The 12,987-nt window shown below is 32.5% G+C and overlaps 1 protein-coding gene across 1 annotated transcript in view; it reads left to right on the top strand.

Moving 5' to 3' along the window:
• LOC117109559 (neurogenic locus notch homolog protein 1-like) overlaps window positions 1-12,987 on the top strand; it is a 29,874-nt gene that overhangs the window by 1,705 nt on the left and 15,182 nt on the right. Inside the window, exons 4-33 of the mRNA XM_033251928.1 lie at window positions 80-205; window positions 319-435; window positions 590-703; window positions 963-1,088; window positions 2,643-2,759; window positions 3,465-3,590; window positions 3,706-3,831; window positions 3,962-4,084; window positions 4,203-4,328; window positions 4,448-4,570; window positions 4,708-4,833; window positions 4,955-5,083; window positions 5,206-5,331; window positions 5,453-5,578; window positions 5,717-5,842; window positions 5,965-6,090; window positions 6,227-6,352; window positions 6,694-6,819; window positions 6,952-7,077; window positions 7,167-7,280; window positions 7,579-7,704; window positions 7,804-7,917; window positions 8,572-8,697; window positions 8,810-8,923; window positions 9,232-9,357; window positions 9,763-9,882; window positions 10,401-10,514; window positions 10,892-11,014; window positions 11,649-11,762; window positions 12,103-12,240. Of these exons, the coding sequence (XP_033107819.1) occupies window positions 80-205; window positions 319-435; window positions 590-703; window positions 963-1,088; window positions 2,643-2,759; window positions 3,465-3,590; window positions 3,706-3,831; window positions 3,962-4,084; window positions 4,203-4,328; window positions 4,448-4,570; window positions 4,708-4,833; window positions 4,955-5,083; window positions 5,206-5,331; window positions 5,453-5,578; window positions 5,717-5,842; window positions 5,965-6,090; window positions 6,227-6,352; window positions 6,694-6,819; window positions 6,952-7,077; window positions 7,167-7,280; window positions 7,579-7,704; window positions 7,804-7,917; window positions 8,572-8,697; window positions 8,810-8,923; window positions 9,232-9,357; window positions 9,763-9,882; window positions 10,401-10,514; window positions 10,892-11,014; window positions 11,649-11,762; window positions 12,103-12,240 (3,690 nt within the window). The remainder of the gene's footprint in view (window positions 1-79; window positions 206-318; window positions 436-589; window positions 704-962; window positions 1,089-2,642; window positions 2,760-3,464; window positions 3,591-3,705; window positions 3,832-3,961; window positions 4,085-4,202; window positions 4,329-4,447; window positions 4,571-4,707; window positions 4,834-4,954; window positions 5,084-5,205; window positions 5,332-5,452; window positions 5,579-5,716; window positions 5,843-5,964; window positions 6,091-6,226; window positions 6,353-6,693; window positions 6,820-6,951; window positions 7,078-7,166; window positions 7,281-7,578; window positions 7,705-7,803; window positions 7,918-8,571; window positions 8,698-8,809; window positions 8,924-9,231; window positions 9,358-9,762; window positions 9,883-10,400; window positions 10,515-10,891; window positions 11,015-11,648; window positions 11,763-12,102; window positions 12,241-12,987) is intronic.

Here is a 12,987-nt window from a genome sequence, read left to right as displayed (position 1 = left end):
TATATATATGGCTAGCAACTGAAAATTAACTGTTTTCACATTCTCATGACGTTTTGACGAAATATCTTCTCTTTTAAAGATAATAATCCTTGCAATGGAGTAAATTGTAATGGCGGTCAGTGCAATATAATTTCGACATTTACCGAATGTTCATATTATTGTACCAACTGTCCCCAATACTACTCTGGAAGTTACTGCGAAATATGTGAGTTATTTACAATATTAACACTTATATTAATTTAATATATGACCAAGTTACTTTTATAAAAAAACAATTATATCATTATTCGTGACAGCTTTTTTTATGTATTTTTTAAGATAACCCATGTGAATCATTTGATTGTAAGAATGGCGGGAATTGCTACGTCAATTATTACGCACGTGAGGTTAGCTGTCAGTGCCAGGATTGCTACTCAGGATCACACTGTGAACAATGTAAGCTCAATATTTCAAATGTTTTTGTATTTAAATATTCTCATCCATAATTCCATATGTATTTTGTTTTCAATAAATAATATTTTAAATGTCTTAATGCAACTAGAATTGCCAGTATATTTTAACAAAAAGTGAATGTTTGTGTTGAGTTTAGATGACAATCCATGCGATGGAAACCCCTGTAAAAATAGTGGTGCTTGTTCAGCTGAGTCTTGTAACTATTGGTGCAGCTGCCGAGCGTGCTTTTCTGGGGATAATTGCGAAGTTTGTAAGTTTGTTTCTATACTTTTAATAAAATACTTTCTGTTATTTTCGAATGTAAATTAGTCATTGTCGACTACCATTTACCCTACAAGAAATGGTAATAATTATATTAAGACAAACACCAAAAGAACCCTTATGTAAACACTTTAGAGTTCTACCTTAGTTAAATACACATATCTAGGATTATTCAGTAATGGAAAATTGTTAGTAAAAATAAAAACACTAATACAAATACATTATGACGCCAAATTTTTTCTACTTAGATGATAATCCTTGCGATGGGGTAAACTGTAATGGCGGTCAGTGTGAAGTCATTTCGACTACCACTAGGTGCACCTACGAATGTACAAACTGCCCGTATAGCTACTCAGGAAATAATTGTGAAACATGTAAGTATATAAACTGTATAAGATTATTTATTTGTGATACAATTATAACGTATTTGGTATATTGTATACGTACAACATTGTAATAATAACTAATAATATCTAATAGCCAAAAATAGTCAGTTCATGACGAAACAAGTATGTCTTCAACTAAATTTAACCCTTGAAGTCATGGCTAAACCATTATGTAGTAGGCCTAAACATGTCGTAGAAAAAGTCTGATGACTACTATGAAGTCTGTGAAAATCAATGCCCGTGGTCAGTTCTTTCGACTTAAAGCTACCAAAATATTATATACTTACAGTTTATAATGTGTTTGAAAAGGATTAATTGTTGTAAAAATTCAATTAAATTCTACTTTCAATATTAAAAATTAACACTAAAAGAAAGTACTTACTAGGTACTCTACATTATTATTTTAAGTGTTTAAATTACAAATAAAAATTTTATTTTGGTAAATATCGTATAAAAATGTGTAAACGGACAACGGAATAACATTATCCAATTATAGACGTTCCCAAATTACATCCACTATCCTTCAACATACAATCATATAATATAATATTATATTATAATGTTATACTATGAATATTATTTTTAACCAAATTTAAGTTCAACAGTAACGTTTTATCTTGTCTTATCAGCATAATCATTATTACGATCAACAGTGTAATAATTTTCAATAAATCAGTCGGCCTCTATAAGAATAATTGACATTTATCAAAACAATTTGAAGTAGGTACTTGGCGAGCTTTTGTGGTGAATCATCAAAAAGGAAAGCCGTCACTTGAATTGACCAAACGTCTTCAGTCCTTTCACATTTTATCCTACGTATTACAATTTATGCTGGCAATGACCTAGTTATACTGTAGGAATACAATAGTGTGTCGGTGCTAAAAATAACTTGCAAATTGTAGGCGTTTGCCTATTACAACATGCTTTATTGAATCTTAGAAGACACTGACCACCATTGGACTATCGACTCACCATCGAATCATCTACTAGAACCTATATTTATTTTATTTATTTATTTATTCTTTATACTGGGAAACCTGTTCAGGGCCAATACAAAAATTCAACAATAACATTCACAATTCATAAAAACGAGCAACATACATAAGCCAGAAAAAATACATTAACATCCAGATCTTAGCATTTTTAAAATTGTTAAAAGATCAATACGAGCATTTATAAATATATCAGGCAATACATTTGCAACAAATGCAATACTTGTTTTAGTCCTTAATTCTGATCTTATATTTCACTATCAATTTTTAATTTATTTATATATTTTGGCACGAATGGCTTCCAGACTGCGTCAGCCCGATGTCCTGTAACGCCAAGAAGTGGTGCCCGAAGTCTTCGGATTTTTTTGTAATGAGCTTTTGAAAGAAAAATGTTTTAGTGACACTATTAAGTGTATAGATTGCAGTTCTCAACTAGCTTCATCTTGCACAAAGGTCCAGTCGCTTTAAAGATTTGCTATTAAATCTCCCTCGATGATATTATTTATGTTAATTCAATAATAGTTGATGTTAATGCTTTATATTGTTTCAGATACTAATCCATGTACATTTATCAACTGTAAAAACGAAGGAACGTGTGTGGTAACATTCGACCACCAAGCTGTTTGTCAATGCAAAGAATGTTATTCTGGCATTTTGTGTGAACAATGTAAGTTAATTCAATAACGATTAGTGTTTTAGTTACACTGACTGAAAGCCACATATATTCTGAAATAACACGCACCATTTACTAAGAAAACAGCTAGTATAAGCTATACCGAGTGTTGTGAGGACAATTGTTAAAAACTGTAAGATTTGATTATGTATTATCATTTTATATTAAATTAAAGATATACACCATTTTCGCGAAATTTGAAATGAAAATGTGGGACTTTTAGAGGCCTAGCATTTTGCTCTACATACTTACCATCATGGATTAAATCAGCGATTACTTAAGAGTACAAATATTTTAATACGGAAAAAACACGAAATGTGTTAAAAAATTAAAAACATTAAAAACAAGTCTAAGTCTTAAAAAGCTATTTCAATGTTTTACATGTACAGTATTTACAGTAATTAGCAATATCGTATTTGTTGTCTACTGCTGTTATGGCAAAGGTCTAGCAGTGCTATCCGCTGCGCGGTGCTCTATTCCTAACTAGCCAGCTGCTCAGACTAGACCGCTGGAAGTCCCCCAGTGAGTTGCGAGACATTGGCGACGTTGTTTCAAAATAAATCCCATGAAACGGTCTATACGTCTGCGCAAATCAACATAGGTAAATCCTAAATTTTAATTAAAATGTTTGAGTGTTAATTCCATCATTTTTTTTATTATTTTTTGTTTTGTTTTATGTATTTGTTTCTCTTTGATCAGACCAAAATCCATGCGATGATGTCGTATGCAAATATGGTGGTATTTGTCAATTGGCGATAACAAGTGGCCAGTGTGGATTCCAATGCCAATGTCAAACTTGCTATTCTGGAACTTGGTGTGAAAATTGTAAGCTATAGTATATTAAATAACTGATCAACATTTATTTGCTTTACATGATGGTAACATTGGTTATACATTAGCGCACTAATTTATATTATCTATTACTGATTTTTTTTTTCAGATCAAAACACTTGTGAGGACGACGTATGTAAGCATGGTGGTACTTGTGAAGTGACAACAACCAATGGTCAGTGTGGATTCCAGTGCCAATGTCCAACCTGCTATTCTGGAACTTGGTGTGAAAATTGTAAGATTTGATAGATATTTTATTACAATTGTAGAAGATAACATAGTGTTTTCGAATTTGTAATATCTACTACACATGTACTTCTAAAACATTAGTTAATATTATTTGTTTGATTTAATTTTTTTTAAAGATCAAAACACTTGTGAGGGTGACGTATGTAATGGTGGTATTTGCCAAGTGACAACAACCAATGGTCTGTGTGGATTCCAGTGCCAATGTTCAACGTGCTATTCTGGAACTTGGTGTGAAAATTGTAAGTTATATTGAAATGAACTAATTTTTTATACGACACTATGGTTTGATTCTCAATTAAAATTGTTTCGAATACAATTTTTGTCAACTTGAATTTACTAGAATTTATTTGTTGGTAGATCAAAACACTTGTGCGGGCGACGTATGTAAACACGGTGGTGTTTGCCAAGTGACAACAACCAATGGTCAGTGTGGATTCCAGTGTCAGTGCCCAACGTGCTATTCTGGAACTTGGTGTGAAAATTGTAAGATTTTTTTAGATATTATATTTTATTGAGAAGATATAATGTTTTCGAATTTGTAATACTACCCATGTTTTTATAAAACATTAGTTCATAGTGTTCGTTTGATCTAAATCTGTCAGATCAAAACACTTGTGAAGGTAACATATGTAATGGTGGCACTTGCCAAGTGACAACAGCCAATGGTCAGTGTGGATTCAAGTGTCAGTGCCCAACGTGCTATTCTGGAATATGGTGTGAAAATTGTAAGCTATATTTAAATATTATTATTAACTCACTTTATACGACATTTTGGTTTGATTTTCAATTAAAATATTTCGATTAGTTTTTTTTTTACATTTGTTTTTTCAACGTGACTTTACACATATTATTCGTTTTCTAGATCAAAACACTTGTGCGGGTGACGTATGTAAACACGGTGGTATTTGCCAAGTGACAACAACCAATGGCCAGTGTGGATTCCAGTGTCAATGCCCAACGTGCTATTCTGGAACTTGGTGTGAAAATTGTAAGATTTTGTTAGCTATTTTATTGTAATTGAGAAAACATTATAATGTTTTCGATTTTTTTTATACTACTCTTCTTATAAACCATTAGTTCATAGTGTTAGTTTGATTTAAATCTGTCAGATCAAAACACTTGTAAAGGTACCGGTAACATATGTAATGGTGGCACTTGCCAAGTGACAACAGCCAATGGTCAGTGTGGATTCCAGTGCCAGTGTCCAACGTGCTATTCTGGAACTTGGTGTGAAAATTGTAAGCTATATTTAAATATTATTATTAACTCACTTTATACGACATTTTGGTTTGATTTTTAATTAAAGTATTTCGAATAAATTTTTTTCAACTTGAATTTACACAAATTATTGTTTTGCTAGATCAAAACACTTGTGCGGGAAAAGTATGTAAGCACGGTGGTATTTGCCAAGTGACAACAGCCAATAACCAGTGTGGATTCCAGTGTCAATGCCCAACATGCTATTCTGGAACTTGGTGTGAAAATTGTAAGCTATGTTTAAATATTATTATTAAATCACTTTTTTGACACTATGGTTTGACCTTTAATACAAACTTTTCAAATATTTTATTTTGCTACGTCAATTTACCACAATTTATTTTTGCTAGATCAAAACACTTGTGCGGGCGACGTATGTAATCACGGTGGTACTTGTGAAGTGACAACAACCAATGGTCAATGTGGATTCCAATGCCAATGTCCAATCTGCTATTCTGGAACTTGGTGTGAAAATTGTAAGATATGTTTAAAAATATTATTATTAATTCACTTTTTACGAAATTATTGTTTAATTTTTAATTAAAATATTTCAAATAAATTATTTTGCAACGTGAATTTACCGCAATTTATTTATTTTTATTTTGTTTTGCTAGATCAAAATACTTGTGCGGGCGACGTATGTAAACACGGTGGTGTTTGCCAAGTGACAACAACCAATGATCAGTGTGGATTCCAGTGCCAATGCCCAACATGCTATTCTGGAACTTGGTGTGAAAATTGTAAGCTATGTTTAAATATTATTATTAAATCACTTTTTTTGACACTATGGTTTGACTTTTAATACAAACTTTTCAAATATTTTGTTTTGCTACGTCAATTTACCACAATTTATTTTTGCTAGATCAAAACACTTGTGCGGGCGACGTATGTAAACACGGTGGTACTTGTGAAGTGACAACAACCAATGGTCAATGTGGATTCCAATGCCAATGTCCAACCTGCTATTCTGGAAATTGGTGTGAAAATTGTAAGATATGTTTAAATATTATTATTAATTCACTTTTTACGAAATTATTGTTAAATTCTTAATTAAAATATTTCAAATAAATTATTTTGCCACGTGAATTTACCGCAATTTATATATTTTTATTTTGTTTTGCTAGATCAAAACACTTGTGCGGGCGACGTATGTAAACACGGTGGTGTTTGCCAAGTGACAGCAACCAATGGTCAGTGTGGATTCCAGTGCCAATGTCCAACTTGCTATTCTGGAACTTGGTGTGAAAACTGTAAGATATAATAGGTTTTTGTAAATGTTAGATTGGGGTTGGGCGAGGAGTGGTGATCCAGGTAGGGCCGAGTCCAGCCGTTTTGGGTCACCTGACAAAGCCGTCAGTGTGAAGTGGGAAATCTGTCAAGAAATGAAGTAGAAAATAATGTTTTCAAACGCAGAAACAGTGCGCATCCTGAGTTTGTCAGTGTGTGGCTTCCTGAATTGACATAACCTAGTCTGTCGGGAAACGAGGACGCCACCTAAGTAGAAGATACCATATTGTATTACAATTTATAATATACATAACCATATTCGACTAAATGCTTGTTTATTGCTCGTTTGTTTAACAATAATTAGATCAAAACACTTGTGATGGTGACGTATGTAAGCACGGTGGTACTTGCCAAGTGACAACAACCAGTGGTCAATGTGGATTCCAATGTCAATGTCAAACGTGCTATTCTGGAACATCGTGCGAAACCTGTAAGTTGTAATTAAATCTTTTTGTAAATATTAAATACTACTCTAAACAAAAATACAATTATTTCTAATACAATAGGACGTTAATTAACAATTACCTAACATTTAGTCTATTTTGTTCATATTTCTTACCAGATTTTAACCCCTGTGATGCTGTCGTATGTAAATATGGCGGAATTTGTCAAGTAACACGGAGTAATGGACAGTGTGGATTCCAGTGTCAATGCCCAGTGTGTTATTCTGGAACATGGTGTGACAACTGTAAGTAGGATTGCATGTTTGTACTTAAACGTGTTACATGTGTACTAGCATAAATATTACCATAATAATCGCTATTTTTTACACTGCAGATAGTGACCCCTGTGAAAATAACCCTTGTGGTGATTATGGAACGTGTGTTGCAAACGGATGCAATTTTCAGTGTATCTGCCATACCTGTTATATTGGAAACTTATGTAAAACATGTATGTATTAAAACGTATTCTGACTTAGAATATTAGATGGAACATTCCATACAATCAATTGTAACTAAGCGTATAGGCCTACTTGTTGAAACCTAATATGGGTGGATTATTATGACATTGATGATAATTATGATCGACAGTGACGAATGCGATGATGTAAATATTCAAATATCTAAATAAATAAAGATATGATTGATAATCAATATTATTTTTTTAATAGTCATTACCTCTTACAGTGACACAACTCTATTTTAATTTACATAAATTAGTAATAATTTGACATATTGCTGTATTTTAGATCAAAACACATGTGAAGGAGTCGAATGCAAATATGGTGGTACTTGCCAAGTGACAACAAATAATGGACAGTGTGGATTCCAGTGTCAATGTCAAACGTGCTATTCTGGAACCTGGTGTGATAACTGTAAGCATGAATGCATTATATAAATACAAGTATATTAATCTATTATTGTTCAGTACAATATAACTGGGTTGTAATTATTGTTATTTCTTTTCATTGAAGACAAAAACCCTTGTGAAAGTAACCCTTGTGGTGCTAATGGAGCATGTGTTGCAAACGGGTGCGATTTTCAGTGCGTCTGTAAAACTTGCTATATTGGAAGCTTATGTGAAACATGTATGTATGGTTACTTATTCTCACATTTATTATATATATATACTTGACTTAATTGCCAACCTTAAAATATAATGGCTTACTTTTGACACCGCACAAGTCGACGTTTTTGGTTTTCTTTTACCTTCTGGGTGACGAATACAACGATGACGAACGGTGGCTATGATGATTTCTTTGGAAAGATTAGGATGAATAGAAGATACAAATAAGAATACGGATGATGCTTGACGATTATCAGGAGAAAAATATTAATGTATTTTAGAACTGATTTTTCTACGACACAAAAAAAGCAGTTTGACGACAAACTCTGGAAAGGTTAATGAGATACAGAATTTTGAATATTTAAAAACTGGTGGGAGAGATCGTAACCACCCCTTCTCCACTTTTTTTTTCAACAGTTTAAATATTCAAAAATATGTATCTCATTAACCGTCCCTGCGTTTTTCGTCAAATAGGTTTTTGTGATTTTTTTCCCTCCGGAGCTTGACTAACAATATGGATTGACGACGAAGATAATGGTGATATTGAACTTTGGATAACATATTAAATTAAATATTTGAATTAAATCATATCATTATTTTAATAAACACTTACAATAATATATATCTTGAAATTAGTATAATAGATTTTACCAAGTTACTATTTTCTATTATTTAGATCAAAACACATGTGAAAGTGTCGTATGTAAACATGGAGGTATTTGTCAAGTAACAACAACCAATGACCAATGTGGATTTCAGTGTCAATGCCCAACGTGCTATTCTGGAACATGGTGCGAAAATTGTAAGTAATATTGCAAGTATACATAATTATACTTTCCTCTTTAGATGATGTGTTAAAACTGAAATATAGGCCCATAACTACATGTTATCTTTATTATTGTATATCATTTCAGATAGTGATCCTTGTGAATATAACCCTTGTGGTGATTATGGGACATGTGTTGCTAACGAATGCAACTTTCAGTGCCTCTGTCTACCTTGCTACACTGGAGGCCTATGTACAACTTGTAAGTTGTATGATGTTTTCTAACTGACCTGATTCCCAAAATTCATTTGTAATTTCTGAGGTTCCGGGCTTTTACAGCCTGTCACCGACTCACTGCCACGAGCTCCATTTCCCTGTATATTAGCCCTACCACTGTCAGCCACTCCGGCCCTTTAGTCAATTTATAATTGTTCGTATGTTGAAAGTTATAATGATGATGATAATATCGATGATCATGTGGTGTGAAATGAAAATACATTAATATTAAGTTTACAGAGCTGCATATCTTTATATTATTATTATTATTACATGAGCCTTATCTTTATCTAGACAACAATCCATGTGATGGAGTTAACTGCAATGGAGGTCGTTGTGTTGAAATATCCACTGACGTACTATGTTCATTTAAATGCATTGAGTGTCCGCCCTACTACTCGGGAAACCTGTGCGATCAATGTAAGCAACAATTGATTGGAAAAATTCGTTTCATAAAATTATTACATTTTTACTTCATTATAATATCTGTCTCTTATACACGATGTGTATAAGAGACAGCCTTTGGTTCCCCTCAATTCAATTTAATTCAGTTTTGTTGACAATTGCCTCCAATGAATAGCATGATCAACATACAGACGATAATGTAGAATATAAAAGTAGAAAAGAGAGAAAACATATGTATACAACTAAATTAAAAACATCAGTATAATTATGAGTACCATAAATAACACCAATACTTCACAGAATGATACATAAAAAAATATTATGGTATCTATAGGTGAAGAACACGCGGTAATCGTTAAAAAAGTCCTTGCTGTTGGATGTCAACGTTTACCGTAATTATCGTATTATTGTTGTTTTCAGTTATAGATCCATGTGAAACATGGGACTGTAAGAATAATGGAGTCTGCTACCTGGTTCCCGTAACTGGACCTAGTTGTCAATGCCAGGCATCTTGTTACTCTGGCCAATACTGTGAAATATGTAAGTCGGGAACTCTCAACCTAGGTTAAATTTAAATCCAGATTATGGTTATTCTGATATAGATAAAATAATGATGAACACAATAGGCACATAAAACTATATTACTATTATACTTGCATTAGGCATGGTTTTAGAATGGAGACACAACTGCATCTTAAATAAAATATAATACTGTGGAATAGGAAAGGATAGGATAAGATAAGAGTATTTTTGTTGTTCATCACAGAATCCAAAGTGCTTCTAGTGAATATTTTCAGTATACTGGGAGACAATCCCTACTTATTAAGCCGATGAAGACCAAAAAATACAAGTCTCCATCCAATTAAAGAACAATTATGGACTTTAGCGGCTTTCGTCACTAATTACAATAATAAGGATAAAATACATTTGTTAATTTAGGACCACAGGGAAGTGGTCTTAAATGGGAGGTGGTCATTCAGGGGTCTTTAATTAGAGAGAGACCTGCATTAGGACGACACAATCTCTATTGAAAAAAATATTTTGTGATACACTTTCAGATGACAATCCATGTGATTCTTCACCTTGCAAATATAACGGTCTATGCCTCTCCGAGGGTTGCAACTACTGGTGTAAATGTCAAGCATGCTACTCAGGGGACCAATGCCAGTACTGTAAGTATAGAGAAAGTGACACGATATTGCTAGTGCATTGTTTAGCTATATAGGGTACTGCAATTTGAATGAATGCATAGACCTGGCTAATATGACAGTTTTCAGTCCGATACATTCTTCTGAATGTTTCTGGGTACATCTGAATATAATGTATGGATATTTTCGTTCTAGGACCCGCCAAAAAATTAAAATTTAAATTTAAATTTCAACGGACAAGTACTGTACATACTTGAATTAATATGTTGTAGTTTATGTACTAAGTGACCAGTCAGAATTATTATTGAATCTGGCAAGTTAATATACATAAATAGTATATATCCATGTAAATTGTTAAACTAATTTTGTCATAATTGTTTGTCATATCAATTGTATCATAGACCTAAATCCTTGTGATAGTGCTGACTGTAATAGTGGAACATGTACCGAAATATCAACGACCGATGTGTGTAGCTACGACTGTACATGTCCATCGTGCTATTCAGGAGAATATTGCCAATCATGTAAGCACGATGACATATGTTTTCTTTTATTTTTTAATATTAATATTGATACTCATCTTTCTTCTTTTTTTTAATATGCTCATTGTTTCTCATTATCTTTGTTGCGCTTCAGTATTTTGTCTTTCAATTTTGATGTAGGCCAATTCATTAAAACCATTGAGATCTACTAATTTGTTGAAAATTGTTAATTATAATGTTGATTATTATATGACAATGATGATAATAATTATGAAAAATGAAGTACGTAACAAAGATGATGATGATGATGATGATGATGAGGATGATGATGATAATGATGATGATGCTGGTGGTTGTGATAATAATGAGGATACTGATGATGATGGTCATTGCGGTGAGTTGATATTAAGTGACAATATGACTAATAATAATAATAATAATCGAAAAATAGCTTATCTGTGTTGGTATTTGAATGTACTAAAAGTTTAAACTTTTGATCACAACACAAACAAATTTCCTTACCATAAAATGTTCGACCGTATGCCACGGTCTTCCTCAGCACAATGACTGGAATAATAATAATAATAATAATATAATAATAATAATAATAATGATAACATTGCAGATGATGACAATGATGGAGATAATACTTACAGTAAACTATATTAATTTTCAGATAATAATCCATGTGATGATAAGCCGTGTGGTGATTACGGGTCGTGTTTTGCACTTGACTGTAACTATTACTGCCAGTGTGATTCCTGTTACTCTGGAAATCAATGTACAGAATGTAAGGAAATTCCCTTCAAAACCTATCGATATGGAAATATTTTGCTTTAGATGATTTTATTCAGCAAATAGATCAATTATTTATTCTGAACAAAATCTTAATAAATATTATTATCTCATGATGGATACTGAAGTTGAATTTTTATATTCAAGTAAAGCAATTTTTATGTTACAATGTTTCCGAAATACATGCTGAATATCAAAAATGGCTTCTAGTGCCAGTACTAAACGTGCTACTCTGAAAATTCCATGGGGGATATTAGTATGAGAATTTAATTATGGCAACTGATTTGTTTATATGCTTCTAATTGTCTTGTAATCAACAATTATTTATATCTCAGACAATAATCCTTGTAATGGCGTTAATTGTAACGGAGGAACATGCACTGAAGTGTCAACGACAGATGTATGCACCTACGAATGTACATGCAAGTCGTGTTATTCCGGGTACAATTGCGAGACATGTAAGAGCTTAAGATGTTTAAAGATAAATTGGCTTACTTTAGTTGTAGGTGCTTTGTATGATATATAATTGTATATACTTAAAAACAGCGGGGAGGATTACACAAAGCTCAACGCAATTCTGTCCCGATTTTGGTGAGACGTTTACAAGCTAAACGTATTGCTTAACGTACTTATGATCTTGACATGTTTATCACTTTATAATGTGCTTAAGTATTTGATATCATGATGTTAAATAGGCATACTTAAACAAATGTTCGGACAAATACCTCAGAAACTTAAACAAATTAGGCCACAACTAAAATACGTTTAGTTTTTAAACGAGTCACCAAAAGCGGGACAAATTTGTGTGGTGCGTTGTGTTTAAATCCTCCACGCTGTTTCGCTGTACATAAGGTTAATCACCAGAAACACCAGTAAAAATATTCTGCCGTAACTTTATTTAGATAAAAACATTTTCTGGCATCGCCATTTGATTTTGATTTGATTTATTCAGTTTTCTCTTAAAAAAACATATCAGACAACAAATAAGCAAGAACTGATCATATCCTTAAATATATGAAAAATTTGAAGAACAGTGTTGTTCATATTATTAGAAAATCATTTGGTACTATCTATCGAGATTGGAACACACACACTAACACACACCCACACACACACATATATATAGGCCTATATATAAGATAAACCAAGAGAACTTGCTACACGGTGTATTATTATGTCGTTTATTCGAACACTGTATTACCTTTCTTTGATTATATATT

This window comes from Anneissia japonica, unplaced genomic scaffold (genome assembly GCF_011630105.1).
Source record: "Anneissia japonica isolate Jap-2015-1 unplaced genomic scaffold, ASM1163010v1 scaffold287829_len2072220_cov186, whole genome shotgun sequence".
Classification (NCBI taxonomy): domain Eukaryota; kingdom Metazoa; phylum Echinodermata; class Crinoidea; order Comatulida; family Comatulidae; genus Anneissia; species Anneissia japonica.
Note: the sequence above shows the minus strand (reverse complement) of the source record. Positions and strands in the feature narration are given on the sequence as shown.